The sequence below is a fragment of the Vanellus vanellus genome, assembly GCF_965231255.1.
Source record: "Vanellus vanellus genome assembly, chromosome: 1".
Taxonomy (NCBI): Eukaryota; Metazoa; Chordata; class Aves; order Charadriiformes; family Charadriidae; genus Vanellus; species Vanellus vanellus.
In genome coordinates, this window is record NC_138905.1 from 15,264,611 (window position 1) to 15,288,811 (window position 24,201).

The 24,201-nt window shown below is 37.4% G+C and overlaps 1 protein-coding gene across 3 annotated transcripts in view; it reads right to left on the bottom strand.

Annotated features, from left to right (window-relative positions):
• Positions 1-24,201, bottom strand: part of SRPK2 (SRSF protein kinase 2) — a 100,144-nt gene that overhangs the window by 7,929 nt on the left and 68,014 nt on the right. The window contains exons 7-15 of one of the 3 annotated variants that reach the window (XM_082498829.1): positions 20,930-21,095; positions 18,829-18,854; positions 17,099-17,345; positions 15,647-16,135; positions 10,646-10,746; positions 10,438-10,545; positions 1,367-1,436; positions 567-659; positions 44-136 (exon numbers count right to left, since the gene is read on the bottom strand). In XM_082498829.1, the coding sequence (XP_082354955.1) occupies positions 44-136; positions 567-659; positions 1,367-1,436; positions 10,438-10,545; positions 10,646-10,746; positions 15,647-16,135; positions 17,099-17,345; positions 18,829-18,854; positions 20,930-21,095 (1,393 nt within the window). The remainder of the gene's footprint in view (positions 1-43; positions 137-566; positions 660-1,366; positions 1,437-10,437; positions 10,546-10,645; positions 10,747-15,646; positions 16,136-17,098; positions 17,346-18,828; positions 18,855-20,929; positions 21,096-24,201) is intronic. The other 2 variants (XM_082498828.1, XM_082498827.1) reach the window with 2 other exon arrangements.

A 24,201-nucleotide genomic window follows, 5' to 3' on the forward strand; every position in this document is an offset into this window, starting at 1 on the left:
GATAGTATTATGCTTTAAATTAGTGTTGCATAAATACCGTTACCTTTTTTGGTGAAAAACTCCTTGGAATATTTCCCCAACATAGCGTATTTTCGAGGGATTTTTCCCAGCAGTTCAATGATCAATGCTATGTGGTCTGCATTGGAGGACATTGCCAGCAAAACAGAAACATACAACAGTTTAATCAGTACATTGCATGCACACACTAACACTGGCCCGGTACAGACAGAAATAGATTGATCCTGGTAAAAAAAAGACAGGTGCACACTGCTCGGTGGCTAATTTGGAAAGATGCTTTCAGTAAAACTTCCTTCTCAAAGCATTTGAGTATCAGCAGCTAAAAACAAGTTTTGCTATGTAATTTAAAATGTACCAATAGTTATTTGTCAGAAAGTTTAGCTTAAAAAAAATAAATTTGTCACAGATTCCTGTGTATTTTGATTTTCAAAAAGAAATTTTTGTCGTGTGATTTCAGGAAATGCTCCTCAGGGGGACATGCTACAACCAGCAACAGCAATTCCACTTCTGTCTGCATCACGGAACCTTTCAAAAAGAAGAGGTACTACCTCTGCGATTGAAGAATTCCCGAGAATATTTTCCAGATAGAGCAAAGTGCCTTGGGATATTGCCTAGCAGCTCTATGATGTGTGCTATGTGGTCTATGAGGGAGAGAAAAAAAGGATACGGGAGTGGAAGGGGCAGGGAAAGGATGGGATAAAAAAGAAGAGGAAAGAAACTGGAATTAGTAAAAAATCAGAAATAGTTTCAAATCAACAATGTTTGCAGCAAATCCATGCAGAGGTTTCCAGGATCAGCAGAGCTCTGGCATCATTAGTAGCATTTAGGAACAATGAATGATGCCCACATTACCACTGCAAAGAGCATTTACAAGCAAACAAGCATGAAAATGGACAGGTATACAGATGGAAGCAGGAGTTAATTCTGATTTTAAAAAAAATTAGTAATTATCTAATTCAAATAAAAATGCACAATGTGAACATTATTCCAGTGTCATTCTTATAAAGAGAAAATACTATAAAGTTCAAATTTGTCGTTTCTTTTCTAAACTAAAATGTTGTTATTCTCAATCAGGTTTCCACACATATGCAATCTTACAAGAAGGGCAGTTTAGTTCCTTCAGGCAGTTAAGTAGATGACTATCTGCAGAAGGGAGTTTTTGCCCACCCATTGCTAGTGATGGAACTTAAAACTAAAAAGAAAAAAATCGTATTTATATTCTGAAAACAATGTCTATGAACAGTTCACTCAAATACAAAACTTAACCCCACTGTAAGCTTACTGGAAATTTAAGAAGAGGAGTGTGAAAATACATAGAAACTCATAAAATATCTCAAAAGATTCATACCTTCATCCCTGGAATAGTCTTCACCAGAGTGTGGTTCAAACAAATAATCTCCAGTCGCTAGCTCAAAAGCCTATAACATAACAGACATATTTATGGGTATTTCAGAAATACTGTTTTTAATCTTAAGATGTCAGCATAACATCACAACTATCTCAGAACCAAGACGGAATTAACACTCAAAGCTAAAGGCCTGCAACTGGATCTGAGATTGAGGAGAGGCCACTTACCTGGGGACCATCACTCCTGCAGTGCACCGACAGCATGAACCCAGGGCTCTGGAGAGAGTCTCACGTTTAGCCCCGAGCACACCCCATCAGTATGGGAGGCTGGAGGTCTGGCAACAGGCAGCACACCCAAACCCCGTCTACTTAACCAGGATGAATGAAGAAGACAGACAAGGAGTGTGGAACTGCGGTCCCTCCCCAACCAGCAACCCCTGGGACTCCACCAGCTGATGAGGGAGTATTTCGGTCATGTTGCAAAGTTCAGCACCGGTCCCCGGTGGCAGGAGGCAGCAAACAGCATCCGGCTGCGGAGGAAGCGACTCTGAACAGATCGGCTGCACAAGGGTGTGAAGGGGGCATCAGTGTAAGCTGACATTAAAAATGTTTTAACATACTAACATGTCATCTGTTGGTCATGTTAAATATGTGCAAGCTAATGAAGCTGAGAGAGGTATTTTTAAATATGTAATAAAGTGCTACACTTGTATCTGAAGGCTAATTACGTGTCAGAGATTGCACGTTGGGGACTGAAATAATAAAGCCTGAATCAGAAGGAAAATCCATTTATAACTATAATTAATCACTTGAAATTAGCAAACAGGGTAAGCTTCCTTGATGACTCTAAATCTAGGACAGTTTTAGAAAAGGTATTTTTGTTGAATCAGAAGTCATCAAAGTAAATACTGCAATCATGGGGTAACTGAGACTGACATTGATGAAGGAATCCAGAGCAGACACCCTGATGAGTGATGCCTTCAGGCCACTGCAATGCTCCAATGGGACGCTAACCTTACGTTAGGTCAGGACAAAACTGAGTTTCTCTTTATGGGTGTAATGCATAACAAAAGCCACAAAGCGCTGAAATAACTGAGAGCCCACACTTGTGTACAAACATGGATTCCCCTAGCCTAATTTGTTAAACTATTCGCTTTCTACTCTGATCACCAATTACCCAAGCAGCCACAGGAATCTAATTCTTTCCAGGTGGTTTAAACATCAAACTATTTTCCATCTCCAAGATGGAGAGTATCAGGGAAAGCATCTGATCCAGAAAATCGTTCCAAAAATCAGGCAGAACTCCCTGGCAGAGCTCTAGGAGGGGATTTCATTCCGTCAGAACATTTACTACAAAATATTTGTCTCCTGAAAATACACACTTTTCTGTTCCAGTTAGTAACCTGGAGTTGCTAAAACACCTATAAATTTAGCCTATTTATGGGCACTTGGCTTTTACAAGCTGTGAGCTGCAGTGTCATCCAAGTGGGCTATAGCCAAAACAATTCATTGCAATCACGCACAGCAGCCAAGAAAGCAAGAATTCCCCTTGTTGACATTTCTGTTGATCCTACGAATTGGCCTTTAATTTCTAAAGTCACTATCACTAATAAACAGTCATTCACTTTTTTTCTTATTCTATTCTCAGCTCAAGATCGAGAGTTTTCATTTTACAGATTAAAAAATCCGAAGGACCTAATAAATTACCAGGTATTTGTACTGAAGAAATGTTTAGACTAGCCAGAAGAGATCACTGGTAGGGATCTCTAAACGCAACATGGAGAACAGTTCCTCTTTTGAGATGAGGCAGAGAGGTCCAAGTGTCCCCTCTGTATCTAATGGGAATATAGTCACCGGAAGAGCCGGCACAGCTTTCCTAGGAGAACACATGCTGATGGGACTGATTTCTGAGGACATGAAGAAACTCATTGCTATTTAACACAGATTCCTGGAGAACAACAGAAATGTAGTTGAATGTAGCCACAAAGGTAGACTCCAAAAGAATACAGCTTCTGTCCCAAAAAATGAAGCATTAATAGCTTGATATGCCTGTGTGGAGCTAAAAGATTAAATTGGAAAAACTGTAAAAACTGTTCCTAGAGAAGCACGAGAAGTAAGCACACCACTGTGATACACTGAATTTTCAATGTTTGTATATAATAAGAGCTGCAAGCTCTCATAGATTTGGGATATTTATACTACCCTCTTGGTGAAGAGAAACTAAAGCTTTTCAAAATGATGCTGCTGCTTCTTTTTTTCCTTTTTGTATAGCTTTGACTCCATGCCCAGCATGGGCTGGAGCCACAGCATCTCAGACATTTGATTTCCTGACTCTCCTTAAAGGACTCTGCACTGAGAACGAAAAAACTACTGACTCAGATGCAGACAGGGGCAGCCTAGAGACAGCCTTGCCTTCTGGGTGCTGCGATAAATACCTGTAATAATACTTCTTAGCATTCATGCAGGACAATGTCTCACAGGTTTGTCTGTAGCAACCTGGTGATAGGTTCCTAGATATTTGTAGGATGGACTGGCTCACAAGATAAATGAAATTAATTTGGCCTCATTTAAAAAAGAATAAATCCTTGACCTAGGTTTTTACCATAAAGTGCAAAAATCAGTGTTAAAAATGCATTAATAAGCAGTTAAATAGCCCTAAGAAGGACAATGACACCTCTGGATTGTATCAGTCAGAGTTCTTCTGCTCTTTAAGCTCATGTCCAAAGGTGTGGTGCACCAGAAAGTACACGCAGTCCCGTTACGGAATCAGTGCCACCAAAAGAAGAGCTCTCTGCTGCTGGTACTCAGCAGGTTTTGTCAGCGCAGTGCTGCTTTGGACTTCTGAGCACTTTTCAGTACTTATCAACACTTTGCACCCAACTGTAGGTACATAAAACCACCCAGTCTCCAATGCGTAAACCACTGACACTCTGCAACAAAATCGGGAGGTGGAAACCCTGATGGACAGCAAATTGAACACAGGTCAAAAAAGCACTCTCGTGGTAATGCAGGCTAACCACATACTCAGCTAGACGTAACAAGCATGTTATCATCCCCTCTCTTCAGCACTCTTATCTGCATCTGGAGACCTGTGACCACTTTGGGGCCACCAGTATGAGAGACCCTGACAAACTGGAGAGAGATCAGGGAGGACCTCTAAGACGTTAGGGGGCTGAGCAGAAGATGCAGGAGGAGAGCAGCTGGTGGGGCCGTGTTTGTTCACGTTAGAGAAGGAAAGAAAGGGCGATTTAATTTCTGCTCTCCACTGCCTGAAAGGCAGAAACAGAGAAGACCATTGCTCTTCTCAATGAAAGGACAGCACAGAACAGACATGAGCAGCAACATGGGAAATTCCAACTGGATACAAAGAAAAAAAATGGCTGAGCACTGGGACAGGCTGCTCAGAAAGGCTGTGGAAATGTCATCCTGACAGATATGCACACCTCAACTGGATGAGCCTCTGAGTAACCTCATCTAACCTTAACCCTGGTTCAGCCTGGAGGTAGACTACTAGAGATGCCTTTTAACCTAAATTTGGCTATTATTTCTATGATGCTAGAAATAAAATTAACCATATTTACTTACTTTCCCTTTGAAAATGTTCATTTATAAAAAAGTTTCTTGACAAAAATTCTGACTTTGAATTACCATGATCTTTTTTACTTAATGTTGACATTTACCTCAACAGAAATCAACATTTCAATTATTAAGTGGAGATAACAAATGAGATACAGCACACTCAACATACGGCACAAAAGCCCAAGGCAATCATGCGTCCTTACTGACTGTACTGGCAACCGCTACTTGTCACTTTCCTAAGGTTATCGCAGAAAAACAGTCTAGACTGCTTTTCTCCATCTGCAGATGGAGAACCTTTCATATAAATGGTCACACTGCTGCTTTTGTAGGCTCTGGAGAGGCTGTGATTGCTTTCCTGCCATGTGATTGTATATGAACCTACCACAATACTACGCTGTTGGCATCACTATCATATATTATGGATCTGTGTCTAATCACACAATTGGAAATAGCTACATTTTCACTGCATTGACAGCTGTGTACTCAATCTGGTGATTGAAAATGGATGCATGCCTAGGGAAAGCTGTCTGGGAGAGGACTGGAAGAACAATTCACTTGGACTGTATCAGCCTCCCTGAATTCCTCTTACGAAGCCCCAGCTGAAAAAGGACAACAAGCTATAGGCCAAAATTATTACTTTGACATACAAGATCCGGCTCTTGGCCAGAGTTTCTTTGCCCCAGCTGAAATGAAGAGCCCCGAATGAGAAGACTGTAACTGCTTTAAAAATAGGCTTAGTTTTAAGAACGCTGTTCCACAGGGAAGTGGGAGCATGGAAAGAAGAGCAAAAAGTCTTTTGAAATACACACACCAGCTGACAGTTTGTTCTCCCATGGACATCTCCTGCTGAAAAGCCAGGCAATGGAAAGAATATAAAAGGCATTTTGCATGGTTAGTGCTTGCTAAGAAAGGCCAGATATACAAAACACAGACATGCATGGGATGCTTGAAAAGGAAACAGGTTTCTATTATTCGCTGTACTCTGATCTTGGAATCATGCACATGCTGGGCGGTTGCTTTGGAAAGTCAGTTTCTTTGGAAAATCATTTTCTTTTGAGTGTTTCAGGTTGTCCACCCACCACCTTCAAAAATGGTGTACAGTGATTAATAACAGCATTCTGTACAGTATCTGCCTACTGAAAAATATGTGCATAGTGACTTGAAATTCTCCTCTTCTCTAACCAGATTTTTGATTTTCCATTTTTCCTCAAAATACTGCTTCTGTGCAGACTGAGGCTTGTCATCACACCTTCAGTATGTGCCACTCACACATACTAGCATGATGATACTCATGATCCCATGGACACATGACCATTTTTTCCCTGCTTACAACACAGGACGAGTAGGTAAGGACAGTTAGCTCCTCACCCCACATCAGAGGACATTATGCAAAGAAGTAAACTGGGGGCTGAACTACAAGCACTTACATGCAGGTTTAATTTTAACATCATAAGTTACTACATGCTGCTCATTCTGCATTCTGTCCCTCCAAGTTCTCTCACGTGAATAAAAATGTTCATAATAAAAAACACCCCTGTAAGCTTGCTTGCCTTGTAATAGCATCTCCCTCACTTTGAAAGCTGTTTGCCTGCCCCCTTTCCCTCTCACCCCAGTAGTATTTTCTTTCATCATTTGTATTCTCTTTGGATAGATAAAACACCAAGTACAATTTTCTCCTTCTCTGACTTCCTGCCGATCTACAGCTATGATCTATTCACTAGTTCTTATTATAAAAAGGTATTTCAGGAATCACAACCCATCACAAAAGCCACCACAGATAAGCGTTAAAAACATAGTCTTGTTAACGTCCTGGCTTGTGACATAGTCATCTCCTCCCCGCAGCTCAAACAAGACTGTACATAATGAACAACAGAAGTCAGATGATGAGACTCATCATTTCAGGTGCTTTTCCTGTCTCCAATCCAAAGAGTATAAACAAAGAAAAGCAGTGGAATCATGGTGCTTGCAGTCATTTCCAGGAGCAATACAAAGGGATGCCCTCTGCCAGTACTAACTCCCTTATCTTGCCAGGATTTTTTGGCAGCAGCAGGGGAGTACTGTGTTCCATGGTTTTTCAGATTTAGGAAATGCTAAATCATGCAGTGCCTGTTCAGTTTCTGCTCCACAGAAAGCAACCCTCTCAATACTGCAAATGTAGAAATTCAGCCTGATAAAATTAAATAATCAAGGGTGGTTTCAATCCTGTCAAAGGCACTGCTGGCTCCAAATCTGTTCCTTTTTTTCAGTGAAAATGAGAGATGCACCTCCCTGTTAGCATAATTAAAATAGAGTTTAGTACAGCAAGCGAACACAGAATTTTCTAGAATTTAATAGATGTGGACAGAGATTCCCAGTGTCTAGCTTTCCAGGAGAGCAGCTGAGTATCCCACTTAAACAGGCCACATTGTTAAAAGAAAAAGAAAGGGCACTGTGTGATTTCCTTAGCAAAACTTAAAAATGTCCAGCAGATAATAGCAACAATCACTAAGACTCAGGTCACCAAAGTCTGGGGGAAAAAAATTAAGTTACACTGTGTTGCATTCTTTGCTGAGCAAAGAACAAGCAAACTCTGTTATAGTCCGGAAAAGCCCAGTGGCATCTAACTTCTTTCATTAGCTTCACAGCACATTGTGTGTGCACTGATTATAAGCCTCCAAAGTATGCAACATCCTCTTTTTTTCCCTGATCTTTTTTTTTTTTTTTTTTCTTAAAGACTCTGAGATTCAGATGACTTGAGCAGAGGACTGGTACTGGCCTAAGGATGCTCCCTCTCATCCTTTAAATCTCATTCAAAGAGGCACTTTTCCTGTTTGGGGCACAAGAACTGTGCCATGCCAAATCATCTCAAGTTAGAAGATTCAGCTCACAGGCTGCTAGCTTACAATGCTACTTATTCACTGACATAACACCAAAAGAAACAGAACTGTAAGGTTATTAGCACTGAGTTATTTCTCCCTCTTTTGCACTGCTTCTCTTACATTATATGCTATTTGGGTAGAGTCCTTACATGAACACAGATGCTTTGCATGCTCAGGGCACCATTATCAGAGGCTTTAATTTAAAAACATCATCGCCATCGCCATCCTCATTACTAAAGACTTAAGTAAAATTGATGAGTGAATGGTATGATGAAAAAAAGACAGTCTGCTGCTGTGATACAACACAACCTCTGTGCTTGACTTAACGCTTTATGCCATAAATACAAGCCAATACAAGAACCTGTAGCTCTGCTACTCTCGTAGTCAATGCTGTCCTCAATGAGCAAGACTATTTCATTAGCAAGCAAAAGGCAGTGAAAAACCTTAGGCTCAAATGGAGATCCATGAAGTACAAGATCAAGTTAAGACCTTGGGTGAATCCTGGTCCCACGCATTCCAAGTAGTCCTTCATAAAGTCTACTACCCAGGACACATAAAAAGATTGAGGTGTTTTATGTACACACCTGGAGGTCAATCTCCAACATGGAATTTCTACAGACCCTAAACTAATTCAAAGAAAGGCCTGGTTTTATTCTCATTTTTTTAAACAGAGACATTATCTAGAAAATCTGACACAGTAGTGGATATATAACAGATGGAAAATCTTTTCTATTTTGCAAGCTAAGCAGTCTTCATGTGTGCTTTTTACTACTAAGCAGAGTGTTCTGGACTGCTTGTGAGCAAGCCCATTTCGGAGAGTTTGGCAGCCATGTTATGAAACGTAAAAATGCCCACTGAGGTGGAGAACTTGACCAAGATTTTGAAGCAGCAGGTCTTCTGTTAGCAAGAGCCACACAGATGGAGGAGTGAAGAGCACACCTGGATCAGTCTCTATGAGAATACTGGTCAGAAATCTCCAATCTGAAGGTCGTGGGTACACACAGATCTACAAGATGTATTTGCACACAATTCCATCTAAATGAGGTAAAAAAATTGTGAACCCTCTTTCAGTGCTGGTTCAGAGAACTAGCTCAGTGATTCACTTGCAAGCAAGGGTTTTAAAAGCATAACATCTCATCTTTGCTTTGATACTACCTTATTATACTTTGCATTAGCATTAATTCACACCATTCATATTAGACACACACTTTTGCAATATGTGCATTATCATTCAATTGAGACAAGAAATCTCATCCGAAGTCAAAATCATGATCAGAATGAAGGACAGAATCTGTAATTATGTAATACAGCTCCCACTGCAAAGCCACATGGCACCTTTCCTACCCGTTCACAAATGAGTATTTCTGACAGGTGGATATGATCAGAGCAATTACTTACCTAACCTGAACATAACCTCAAACTTAGGTCACTTACTAACATATAGCTACCCCTTAACTGACAACCTTTTAAAAAAAAAAAATTAAAAAAGCAGGGAATGACAAATATAAATAATGTAAATATATAAATATATTCATATTCTGTGGGATATTTTCTATGCTTTGTTTTCAATGTAATAGAAAAATTCTACATTTTACCCCAAAATGGAAGAATAAATTTGGAAATAGATGTTCTTTTCTGTGTACTAAAGCAAAAGCTAGTATTAAACTCCAGAGAAAACATATTTGCAATTTTACTTATGGGTTAGTTACTTCCAACAAATGGCTCGCTGAGCTTCTAATATCTGTAGGATTTTATGTTCCTTTCAATCCTCCTCCTCTCCCTCTGAGCTTTGCAATTCTTCTCATCACCCACGCCTGCAAACTGTGTCTAGTATTTGAGTCTTCTCCTCCTCCTCACACACTTACTCTTTTCAGACATGTGTTTGTAAAATATAAAGATCTGAATAAGTTTTCATTTTTAAAATAGACAAAGTTATTTCTAAATGTATTTCCAAAACTATCTTTAATGAGAAGATGCATGTAGCTTATTTGCCTCAAAGAGATGTTACAGAGTGTTTCAGAAAGTTGAATGATTATGTTTTTTGTAACCAAAATTCTTTACAGATTTTTAAAAATCAGTTTTACTGTGTTAAAACTAATTCTACAGAACGTTACCACATATTTTACTGATAAACTAAATTTATTCTCTCCAAAGTTTAGAATCTAAAGCTGTGGTTTGCAAGCCTAATCTAATGAATGTTTTCACTGCACTTGGCCAGAATTTGAAGTATTTCACTGTTTTGCTACTTTATGCAAGAAAAAAGAATGGAAACATAGCAAACAGTCGCATAGATTCTAAGATGGGAAGGAAACACGCAGTTGTATTACTTCAGTTAGACTTTGGCATTTAAAATACACAGGTATTTCCCTCCAAACTTGCATATTTTTGACTGCAAGCTTAAAAATGCATCAAATTAAAATCAGAAATGTTCTCCAAAATACTTCCTCTTGATTAAGAATGCTTGAGAAATTGAAATAAGGGGGACAAATAATCAGTAGCTATCTCATATGACATAATTTATGATGATGTATTTGTGTCAAAAATGTCAGAACCATCCTCATCAGGTTTCCTCACTAAATAAACAACTGGTTTTAAGAGATTTATGCTTGTAAAATACACATTGTATTGTTCTTACCATACATGCTGTACTCCAGATATCAGCAGGTGTACTGTAACCTGCTCCTATTAAAACCTCTATGGATCTATATTGTCTTGTCTGGATGTCTTCTGTGAAGTGTTTATGCTAAAATAGAAAGAACCACATTAATGGAAAAAATGAACAATAAAAAAGCCTGTTCTAAATAATGAAAGCTAAACAGCTAAAATGATGTAGCTATACTTACCACCCAACAGGCATTCCCCAGGTCAGCAATTTTAACTCTAATTTTATCTGCATTTCTTGGGTCCAGTGGATTCACCAGTAAGTCAGCAGCACGAGTTTTTGCTAACACAAGCAAAACACAGAATAGTTAATATTTTGACCATACTAATCATTATGTCTAAGCACTTTTGCCTTGACACTTTATCCACTTTTGTAATACACTGAAGACATCAAAATCATCTGCTGAGTGTTACAAGAAATTAAAGCAATATAAATAGGATTTCTTACCTTACATTTCAAGTGCAAATTTTTTGCATGCTTTGTCTGCCAAATGACTATTATTAGAATATCCAGAGGAGCTTCTAAGCAAAAGCACCGCATATGTTTCCAAAAACAGATTCAGACAGAAAATGTTTAATTTCAAACTCCAGAAACTCCCCATGAAAGATATGTTTTTGGAACAGTTTGGTTGAGAAAAGAAATTCTGCACTTCCATTCTTGGCTATTGTAAATAAAATTTGGCTGGATTCTTTTTTTTTTTTTTAAATAAATCTGTCCCTCCCAAGGGGAAAAAGACTCACCAGAACCTGGCTAACTGGAGAGTCTAGGGGACTATCATCCATTTCACAGATAATTCAGCGTTGAATCAAAGTTCTCTGAACGTCCTGCTTGCCTTGAGTATGATCCAGACTGAAAAGGCAGGACTTTAATTAATGCTGCAATCTTCAGAGGGTCTTGGAACACTGATGACCCTAATATATGACAGCGGAGGATTACTCCTTTTCTTTGTTTTGACAAACCACCTGGTAGCTCCTAAACTGCACTGCAAATAAAGCAGATTGACTTGAACGTGGAAGATAGAACCAGGTATCACAAATCACACAGCAGCAAACAACTCATCTCAGTTTCCTTGTCCCAAAGTTATGAAGACTAAATTGGAAACTGGTGGAAAGATAACAAAGAGGTACTGGATCCAAAAGGCACCTGGGACTTCAATGGGGATATAAGGTTCTCTTAAATGGCACAAGAATGGGAAGAGGAAAATACAACAGACATGGGACAAGGAGAAAAAATACAGCTTGTCTAACGGTGAGTGAGAAGTGACTGAAATCAGATGAGCATCTTCAACTGCTGGGACAGAAAGTCTGAATTGGCCATCAGGGTACTGAAATACTGGCCGACCAGAAAAGAAAGTGACAGGATCCAACAGGGAAGAGAAGGAAAGAAAAGACAGGACTAAATGGCACAAGATAGAAGGGGCAGTGACCTCAACAAAACAGTCCTCTCAAAAAGCTGGAACAGAGTCAAGACTCAAGTTTAGAAAAAGCACCAATATAGGGCATAAAAGTAAAATACACTGAGAATAAGGTTGCAATCCAGCACTTAAAACCAGCAACTAGTAAGCTTAATATTAATGTCTTCCCTTACAAGCATGCTGCAAAGTACAGTCTAACTTTAGTTAAAACACAATCACAAGTATTATTCAAGAAATAACAGGATCTTGCTCTATTCAATTGCGCTGGCAAAAAAACCCCATAGTGCTAGCTAAATCCTTCCCACACATCTTGTTGAAGGTGAAGGATAGCAGTAAATAAAGTGGAATGAAGGGGGGAAAAAAGGCCTCATTGGTAAGACATCTGAATAGGACATCAGAAAATAGCTTTCTTCAACCTTCCTCTAACAAAGGGACCTGACAAGGTAATAGGCAAGTGCCTACACTTTTGTGTTTTTTCAGGAACTCATGCAGTTTATGTCTCGTATTTTCTGAGAGGAATATAAGACCTTGGATTCTGAATTTGAAAAATGTGGATAATTCACAACTGAAAGTGAAGTCAGAAGGAACATACTTTTTAGCAAGTACTCTCATAAAAGCATCCAAAGGAGCTCAACCTGAGCACAAAATTAGTGAGCATTTCCGGTTTTCACTTCTGTGTGTCCTAGTTCTGTAAAACTGGGAAATATCACCTCCTCTTCTCATAGTCTCAGCATGACAGTATACTTAGTAAACATTCAAACACTGGAATGGGGAGAAGAGTCATGAGGAAATTAATAGATCTATCTTAAGGGCATTTGGTCACACAGTGAAAACTTGAAAAAGATAAAAACTTAATAGCTGTTCACCAACTTAACAGAAATGGGTCTGTGCACTGAATGAGGCAAGCATCCTGAAAAAGTACGATGAGACCATGCTACATAATAATGTATAGCAATGTCTAGACAGAGAGGAACAAATAAAGTTTACTTCTATATAAGAAAAAGGCACTAAAGTTACCGTGAAAAAGTAGCACCGTTTGAAAGTATTGAATAGCCTGCAACTCTTGTATCTTTCTTCTTTCTAAATACCTTAATCTGTTTTATTACTGTTTAACCCAACATTATTACTGATGGCATATATTAGTAAGTTCAGCTTCTCTTTCTGAGGAAGAAGTGCGCTATGGCTGAATTTACACTCTATCTTCTTTTTTTTTGCATAAAAGATCTGTAAGTTGCTCCTGATGAGATAAGATCAAGGAGGAATAAAGTAGGTTTGTTTCTCTGGCTATTGGAGATAAACTGGTCCTATGATGACAAAACCAGCTCTACTCTCTGGAGGCATGAGGATTTTTACACATCACCCCAGGAAAACAGCAGTAGAGGCTTTCTGCCTATATATTGCCAGCAGCACAAAGGAGAAGGCTACCAGACATCTAGGAACCTCCTGTACATTGTTTAAGGGAGTACAGAGTGTAAGAAGATGGACTGGAAGACTTAATATCCTGAATCTTGGCATTTTCCAGAAATAAAGCTCTACTCAGTTGTATTTTACTTTACATTTCTTGCCTACCTGCAGATTATCTTACCTGTCAGACTCTGTAATAAACTGTGTGAATTGCTCTTCTAGAGTCTTAAAGAAATACACTCGACTGCATTTTTCAGTATGTCTCTATTTAAATTTAGTGACTTCATCTGCGACAATGTTGATGCAGGCTTGGTGATCTTATCCCAAGCTATCTCATTTTCTTCTATCCGTTTACAGATTTAGTCTCTCAGTATTTTCTTTATTAAAGTTGAAACCCATATATTTATCATTTAGCCACTGGCACTATAAATAAAACCTATGCGTAATACCTTGGAGTTATTTAATTCAATGGCAAAGATCCAGCTCTTTGCAATGGCACCTAGATTTCACCTTTCATGTCTTAAATAAACAGGATTTACAGGCAAAAGTTTTGGATCTGAGCAGCTCTGGTGGCCAGAATTTAAATGTCCAAAACCACACTGAATACAGAAAAGCCTTAATGAGTTGAGAGTTGGCAACATGCCTTACAGAGACAAAGAATTCATCTTGTTAAGTTTTAACAAAAGGTTAAGAGAGGAACTGTTTGAAACAGAAAAGAACCATTAATGAATGAAAATACAGCATATTACAAAAATTTTAAATATGACTGAGAAAAGATATAACATGAAGTAACACTTAGAAGCTGCAGCCAGACAAATACAAACTTGCTACCAACAATTCTGAGTACTGACCAGTGGAACACACTTCAATCACACTAGATTTTTTTTTATCATTTCATTTGTCTGTATCAAGAGCAGGTATCTTTTTGGAAAATAGGTTTTAAACAAAACATAAAGGCTACTGGGCTTAATAGAGGATGTACTACTGGCTTGTTATAAAAGGAAGTCAGGTTACATGATCTAATGATCGTCTTCTGCCCTTTAATTATGGGAATAATACTTACTTCCAACTATAAACTTCCTTTTCTCTTTTCTGTATAGACTGACCTGTCAATACAAATATTTCATCTACAATAACTTATCTGATCCCCTTAAAAACAGCTCTACAGCATATTTTTTTTTTAAATCACAGTTCTGCTTTCCTCCTAAAATTTACAATGGCAGATTTTTTTTTAATTTAACAAGAATGCTTTTGTATTGTGTTCCAAGCTGCTTTCAGGTAACTCCCAGGTTTGAATGCAAGAAAAATAATCTGATTTACTTAAAGTAACCTTAGCTAAACTATTGCCTTTAATGAGACTACTACAATTTTTTCTTAACCTTACCACTGCATATTTCACTTATTTGTCTCTTTTTTAAAATGTAATACACACTCATACTACCAGGCAAGCTCTTCCATCAACAACTCAAACCTCCCCCCTCCCCTTCTATTTCTAAAAGCCATTCAAAACTAATACATTTGCTTCTCCTTGAAACGTGCTCCTAGGAGGCCAAAATTCACCAAAATGCTTTGGGAAAAAACTAACTTAAATGCCTCCTCTTCATTTTTAGATATCTGCTCTGCCTTTTTGCTAAAAGTCTTCTAAGATTAAATACTAAATTTAAAATAATCATAATTGAGATTTTGCATTCATACAATGTACAATTCAATGAGCAAGATGTTCAGTGTAGATGAAACCAAGAAGATGAAATCAGCCAGCAATAAAAAAAGGGTTCCCAATAGTAGGCTGCAGCTGTAACCCAACCCTAGCTATGGTTAATCGACCCAGTATCCCACCTCCCTCCCCAAGTCTGGAGAGTGCCTAGGAAAGAGAGCATCTGGAAGCAGTGGGCACAGATTTCTCTGACTGCAGAGGTGGGCACACAGGCACCATGTTTTAAGTGGGCAATCTTCAGACTCAAGCACAAAGCAAGCTAGGACATTAGTAGGTTTGGCATCAACCCAGAAACTAAAAAACATTTAGAACACCTAACCTGTAGGTAGAGAAAAGTAAACGTCACAGAGAAGTGCTAGACCTAGTGTTCAATCAAAGTCAGGGAAATGGTGTGATAAGAGTTCTTGTCTGTTAATGAAACATTCTTTTGTGTTACTGAAAGAAGCGTGTGACAGCCTACCCATAAGGCTTGGTACTGAATTTTCACCAAAATGCCCCAAACAAATAAAATGTAAAATCTGCATACATGTGTCACTGAACACAGATAATACATATACGTAGGGTTTAACCCCACTGCTCATTCTTCATAAGACATCACCTACAGCTCCAAGAGACTTCCAGCATGGTATATGCCACTGAGGAATACTTACTTTTTGGCAAATCCCCAGTGCTTGAAGCTGAGACTGTTCTGCTCCTGTCATGAGATGGGCTGCTCTCCTCTCTTTCGGTTACAGTTGATCCTTCAGAAACAGCAGAACCACAAGCTACAGACTCTAGAGCCCCAGAGAACACTGAAGCTGAAAATTCAGAGAACTGTGACTCAGGAATTTTATGACGTCCATTTGGCAATTCACCATTAAACTGTTCATAGGAGCTGCTATATGAGTAATCACTTTTTGCATTTGGCTCATCAAGATTATACTCCTCTGGATTTGGACATTCTTCCTCATCCTCATCTTCATCTTCAATCTGTTGTTCCAATAGGAATGGACCGTTCACAATATGGCCATTTGTTTTGGGGGATTCTATCCACTTAGGGTCTGTAGGGTCAGTGTTGACAAGTTCCTGCTCAACATCGTCATCTTTTTCAGTGTTTTCTTTCTCTGTGTCTTCTTTTTCATCCTGATCATCTGCTTCACCTGAATAATTTCAATGAGCAACACATTAGATCATACATCAATATACCATTTGAAATTAGGCAGTCATAATTTTTAACTCTTCAGTAACTACTTGACTTCTGACATATCACACAAGGAAACACCGAGTATCACTGAAATATGGAAAGACCTTAAAAATCTAAATTAAAGGTGAAAGAAAGAACTAGTAAGGCTGTTGGAAAAAATAAACAATGGGAAGTGGTTCAGGAGGGAACAACTCAGAAGAGAAGAATGTCATGAAGGGAAGATAGATGAGGTCTGGAAAGCAAGCATTACAAATCTGTAACACAATCTGCGTCAAACACCACAGAGGCAGGAAAATTCACAGCAAGAGCAGAACAAAACTAAACCAAACCAAAAGACAGACAGTCTCAGTAGTTACATTTTTATCAGAATTAGAGAGTTAACAAGAAAACCAGGGAAGCCAGAGCAGAGTTGGATGATAACAATTATGCTCCAAACCACCAGGACTAAACAAGAATTTTAACAAGACATTTTAAAAATTCTGGTGAAGAAGCTGCAATTATCATTACCTGAATAGATCATTACAACAAACACTGGAACAAGAAAAGGGGAAAGTATGGATGACTATAACTACATTGATGTTATCGAATACAAATTCATCTTATTCTTCCTCTATCTCACCAAGATACTTGGTGTTATGCCACTTAATATGGTATGACAACTGACTGTTCTATTGAATTTTCTACGTGCACTTTTCATGGGATTGGATAGCTAGATTGCCATGGAAGTTTTTATTCACTTCTATAGCAGGTTTGACTTTTCCTTTTTAGACTTTGTAGTATGATTTTACCTACAGGAGAAAATTAAACTTAATGACCTAGGAAAGTCTGGAGATTTTGTTCATTGCATCAGATGCAATACTGCAATTACTTTCCCCACTGAAACAGCAAATTCAGGGTCCATAAAAGCAAGAATACTAACCATCATCATTTCCAGGTTCTTCATCTACTACCTCTTCTATATCAGCTGTTTTTAGTTTCACCTCCGGGTGGTACTCATCTTCTTGTTCATTTGATGGTACAGCTGAAGTTACATTTTCTTCTATTTTTTTCCTTTCGGCTTCTCGCTCTAGTTCTTCTATTTCCTGCAGGCGTTTTTCTAACAGCTCAGCTTGTCTCTTCTGTTTTTTCTTCAGTTTTTTCTTTTTGTTTTTGGATATTTTTCCAACCTAAAATATTAATACAAACAAAAGAAAACAAAACAAAAAAACCCACCTAATTATTCTCAACACATCTCACACTAAATTCACTTGCAGTATGATTAGTTTTTATTTGAAAATACTGGATGGCAATTAATATAATAAATACGTTGCTTTTTGCATCTTACTTCAAATCAAGAATGATGTAGGGCTATACAAAGAAAAAAAGCTATTAAAATTTTACATAGTTTTGTATCTAATAAACAACCATGTAAAAAGATGTAAGAGCAAAATACATCGAAGATGCCATAGTAAAATTCCTACGATCCTATAAACTCTACTAGCACAATAATCTTAAATGTCAATTTAGATCAACAGATGATACTGCATGTGGAAGATATTCTGCTATCATATCTAGTTATTTACATATAAATTTTATACATTATTTCTCTCTCTGTACAATGCAGATAATGACCAGCAAAAGTACACTGAGAAAAATGAAACGAAAAAGCCAGACATGGAAAATGCTACAGAATGTTAAATAAATCCTGTGTTGTTCAACTACTTTCCTGTGAAAAAAAAAGCATTTTTATTATTCACTTCGGGCCCAAAACATATGAATCACACACAACAGATGGCCATTACGAAAAGTTTCACGTTTTATATAACATAAGGATTGAAAAACTCAGGTAAAATAGCAAGGAAAAGAAAAATTAACACATCTGAGCTAGGACTGAAACAGTTTCTTACATTTTAACTGAATTTTGACTTCTATTTTTACTATTTGATAAATTAGATCTATCCAGTTTTCATTCACTGTTTAGATATCACAGTAAGAAATCATCATGTAATTCAAAAATACAGTACAGGGAACAAAGGGAAATATTATTTTCTCAAAGGTTTATCTGTAAATCCTGTTATCTTCAAAAGAAGCTATGGGACAGTCAAAACAAGACAGTTAATTTGACAATCCTATTAATTTTCACCCATGTTGTATGCCAAATGAAATTATGTATCTTCTGTACATATAGACATAGGAAACAGGTTTGACCTTAGATATTTCTAAACAGCTGTATTATCAGTGGTTATTTGCTATACGTATATGGCAAAAAGATTTTTCAAACCTCATAAAAAACCTCTCCTTTAAGGCTTTGATGATTAAGACCTTAAAGTCCTTAAGCTATCTGCAATGCATGATATTTAGTGCGTGCACCCATTTTTGTCAGGATTTGAATGGAATGGATTGTTCCTCAAGAGATGAAAATGGCAATGCTTAACTTTCTTTGACACAGCTACAGAATTATAAGTCTATGAGAGTTTCCATCAGAGAAATACTGTGCTTAAAACCAGTAAGGCCAAAGACATTAAAAGTAGAGTGCTCTTTGAAAGATAAAAGCTTTATTCAAAGGAAGCTTTTAAAAAGGGTAGAGACTACCAACAGCCTAATAGCTATTAATACCTACAGAAACACAGAAAATAAGATAGTTAATTTGAATTACGTAACAATACTTACAGGCTTTTGCTGTGGAGCTGTACTCACTAAAAAGAAAAAAAAGATTTTAAAGGTACATTTTTACAAAAACAACTCTATAAAAGCAGAAAGTAGTATAAACTATGTAAAAATATTCTTAACTAAGTAAATGCAGTGATTTCGTTTTTTTAGTCAGTTTTTTTACTCTTTACAAGTACCTGCTGCCTGAAATCATTTGATGTCTCCATTAGAGCATCTGGAATTGGAAGGAGCTAGCATCAATTTCTGTTCACTCTGTTGTGGTTGGTGGAGAGTTAATGAGAGTCAGAAAGGAAAGTCTGAATCAGTAAAGACTGGACAGAAAACATTAAGTGACTGCAGAGTCGTCACAGATGAAATGTATGTAGTCAGCTGACTGAGCAGGTATAGATAGATTTTACATAATTCAGGGAATATCAACAAAGACGACTAAGTGTTGTACTCAACAGAAAAGTCAAATATTCCTATTTCCTTAGTTATGAAACAATATAGTCTGATTGCTAGGACTGGAGGCATGAAGAAGTTCCTATGGCAAAAAGCACACCACCATAAAAAAATCATCTCCAGCATGGACCTCTTCCTAAACATCTCAGAAGGATACCATCAATGACTAGGTCTGATGAGATCACAATACTAACTGTGAAAATGTACAGAACAGCAATACAAGCCACACAACCACCCCTAAATAATCAAAACCAATAAAAATAACCAAATATGGGAGACAGAGGCAAAGTGGAAGTGAGAAAGAGGAACTGAATGGGGAAGGAGAACCCCTCACGAACTTCTTCAGACACACAGGCATATGGCAATTAACAAGTGCAAAATAAAAAACAGAGACAGTTGAGACTTCAGAGTTCTTTTGTAAGTTCAGCTCCTGCTACTAAGTTCAGGGAAAAAACTGCTTGTATGCCCCTGAGAGGGCAAGGTTTTCAAAAAGATTAACTTAAGGTTCTTAAACTTGAGTACCAAAGCTGCTCTAAAAAGGGCAATTATGCAGAACCTATTCTTGAAATTCTGTAAAGAAAATACATCTTCAGCTCCTGTGTGGAAAGCCATAGATTTAATTACAATTTGCCAAGAACAAAGTGTATTCCTTAAAAGAATATTTATTTTAATGTCAGGAAGCAACATAAAGTCTGCATGAACAAAATCAAGTTACTTCCCACACAAATAACATCCAGCTTTTAGCTACGTGATTACACATTATGTAAAATTCAACACAATATAGTCACAATTTCTAAGATTTTGCATGTTAACATATATAATAATGTGAAATATTTATGGATTTTGACCACAATATTTGTTCCTGATATAGCAGGTATTTTATTATACCTCAGAGATTTTAATCTGTAATATATTTTCTGACAATATTACAAAGGTATTTAAATGTTATTATTTCTCCACTGCCTGTAGCTGGTGTGTTGGACTGGCAAATAAACAGCAACCATGGTACTAAAGATCACTACTAGAAAAGCCACAGTTCCTCCTTGTTTGTCTGTACTGATTGCTGTGAACTTCTTTACCTTGGTTTCTCCTAGCTAAACATAATGTACAACTCCCATCTAAACTCTTGGCAAGTTTAACGCAAAACATTTCACTACAGTACTAGGGAGAAGGGTTTATCAGGAATTCAGTTAGGTACAATAAAAGCCATTTTCAAGGGTGAAAAACTATGGACTCTAAGACTTTTCATTGCATTCTGAGAATAAGTTATAACCGATGAGAAGGCAGACAATTTCACAAGGACACCGATGAACTTGTAATGGAAATAGACACATAATTTACGTAACACTATTAATTATTGTCAATATTAGAGACGCAAGGCTCCAGCGTGGCTAGAACCCAGCCTTTAAAGCTTGTGGGGTGAGGACAGTAAGTTTATACCAATAAATCTTTTTCTCTCTCTGGGGACCCTGAAAACTTGAATGTGCAAAACTAGAAGAAAGCATTTCCCTGATAGAATCCAGAGCACAAATAAGAATTAACTAGACGTGCATTTTTCACATGCATTTATTTAAAATGTTAATTTTCATTATATAATATACTATTAGCATTAATATACTTACGGAACTTTAATACATATCATTTAAATACACTATCATACCTGCTGAGCCAGAGGGAGGAGGAGCACCAGCTTTCTGCCACTCGGTAGCTTCAGCAGCCATTCTACGAACATAGGCATCATCCACGCACATCAAAATGTTTTCTGGCTTTATATCTGTATGAATGATCTTGCACTTGCTGTGTAGATAATCTAGACCTTGAAGTACCTAATTACAAAAGGATTTTTTAAACAATTTATTTTAATCACTCAGACAAAGCTAAATATACTTATTAGTAGTACAGAGATGTTCAACCGGTTGCCTTCAGTCCATATGTGGTCTGACAGGATAATTAATTTAGCTCATAAACCCAATTATTGAGACTTTTATGAGTATCACACTGGCTGGATGAGTTGTCTTGATGACAGCAACCTGTTCTCAGACTTCCATTTCCAAGTGCTCTTTAGTTGATCTGCACATGTGAAAAAAACCTGATACATCTTCCTTTCAAAAAGGAATTTGGCTGCTCAGTCAGAAAGGCTGATCCTCAGTGGTTCATTGTTTAAAAGACAATTATTCAAAAAAAACCACTGCAAGTACTGCATACTGTAACTGAAGTCTGGTTTGTGAACAACCATCTTACAATTGATTATAATAAAAAGCAAAAAGGGAAATGTGTTGTTGGGATGAAATACTAACTATAGTTTTGTTAGAATTCCAATAGTAATTCAGTTTTTAATGTGACCGAGACATCGCATAAGGACTTGTCTACCTGTATTTGTCACGTGTTTTTCCACTAGTCTTTCATACTCTGCAGGCTAAATCCTGCTAGCTCCTATCAAACCTACATATCCAAAGTCTTAAAAACTCATTCTGGGACAAAAATTAAAACATGATTTTTACACAATGAAAAAATTTCTCAAATTCTGACTTGAACAGGAAAACAACAGTTTGTGTGGCTTTACAAATATTTTAGGTAAGACCGAGATATGATAAACTGTGGGAGTCAATTATTAGAATTATTCAGAAGAGAATAATGTAACAGCGTAAAACAAGCTATCGCTACGATAACATACATAAATATTGTAGTAAAATATCAGAAAGAAAAAACCCAGAAACCTAGCTAACTCCACTTCAGAGACTTCTTTAGATTTTCAGAGAATGACCTGCAGCAGGAATCAGATCTCCAGACTCATGAGCTCCAGATACAAGAACATCCTGCCATTCTAAGTATTTTATAAATAAATTAGCAAGCTCCTTGCTCTCAGGATCCTTTAAGACATAACTAGTTAAGGTGAACTTCAAAAGAAAATGTGTTGGTTCAAAATAACAGAATACAAATACGTTAGTCTACCACCCAGTCCTGAGCTAGTGCCAGAACCAGTACATCCATCCAGCACACAAGGTAGCTCGGGTAAGAGAAGAGGAGCAGTAGCATGCGTATGATATTTACACTCAGGCTAATGTATCCTAGAAACACCTCAAACGCACAGCTCTGCTTTCTCCAGTTCTGGAGCTAGACTGGAACAGCAACCTTTCTGAAAAGCTTTCTTTATGTGCCTATATAAAAACCGAATGTTCACTTGAGCACAACTCAGTGCCAGTGCGAATGGTACACCTAAAAACTGTTGCATTCTTGATAATCTGGATTTTTTTTCCTGCAGATCCAAGATATGCCTGACTACTTGCCAAAGCAACTGAAAGAACATAAGAGTATGTATCAAAGTAAGAAACATTACAGAAAGATTGGCTTATACTGGGAAGGTAGTTAGTGGTTAAGTGACTTCAAATTTTAGAAGAGGCACTAACAGCAATAGCAATATGAAGACAGATTATAATGGTCTCTTCCCTCCCCCCACTACACTGCAGACCGTCTTAGAAATTATCACAGAATGTCTGTAACTCTAATGCCAACAACAACAACAAAAAAAGATTCCAGAGCATATTGAAAGCCATAAACATTCAGAAGAAAAAAATATCTGTTCCACTGAAATGTGTAGCAGTGAAATTAATGTGAAAGTAGATTTGATATCTCCCACTTTATAAAGATAGCCTTTCCCTCTTTTAAGTAACAGCATTAGGGTGACAGCTTTGTCTTTACTTTGGGTGAAGAATCTTTTTTGGAAAAAAATATAAATAAAGAAAACAGAGTACTTTTTAGAATCCCAGTCAGTTCCACAAGTTACCATAGGACCATTCTGCTAGAATTTTATAATTAGAAAGAATATTCTTAGCAGTCTTACAATGTGGATCAGGCTGCTTCATCCTAAAAACTGGAAGTACATTATATCACTAAACCATTAAGGAAATGTATACTACATGGACATGCTTTGCACCGTGCCCTGAGATGATGGAAAACAGGGAAAATGCTCCTAGTTTTTTTTATTTGTACAATGAGAAAGGAAAAAAGTGAAATGGGTAATGTGACTGAAATATTACTACCCATCCCATTACTATAATAAAAAATGTAAATTAGAAAGTTAATTTTTTCCCTTGTAAAGGTCAAATGGTTAGTTTCACATCAAGAAACTGTCATCATTTGCAGTTTCTAATTAATATTCACTTTCTCTTTCTTTTTCATTCAAGGAGCCACATCATATTGACCCATTAAATAGTTTATTTACTATATTGTAGATGAAAACAGAAGTGAAAATTTTCATTGATGCTCATTTCAGCGTCTGTTTCAGAACATCATCCTCTCAGAAGAGACTGATGCTATACATTTTACAACCCAAAGTAAGGATTCCAGAATTAAATAAATGGACACTTCCAATCATCTCCGCTGCAAAAAAAGGAACTGCAACAACTAGGCCTTTTTTAAACTCTGCAGGGTCTTCTCTTGCACGACAGTTCATATAACTCTAACCTGGGGAAAAAAACCTGCTTAAAAGCAAAATGAAATTTCTTACTAATCTTCCAAATCATAGCATAAAAAATTCCTTTTCAATTGTAGCATGGAATTATAATACTTTCTGAAACAAAATGGTTTGCTGTACAGTAACACCAGTGCAATAATTGAATTGTTTCATATTCAAGTTTCATAAATAAGTTTTTAGAACATGTGTGGCACAAATTCTGTCTAAGTAGAAGAAAGGATAAGGATCTGTATTATCTGTAATGAGATGAACAACCTGGAAGTCTTACCAGTCTATGCCACTCTCACTAGTCCAAACAGTTCATTCCAACCTCACAGAAATGAAACCTTTCTAATCTTTCAGGACTAACCTGATCCTCTTTTTTCAGGTATCAAGTGCTCGAATTACTTGGAATTTTCATCTTTGCTTACCTTCAAAGAGTAATTTATGTTGGAAGATTGTGTGATTCAAACCCCCCC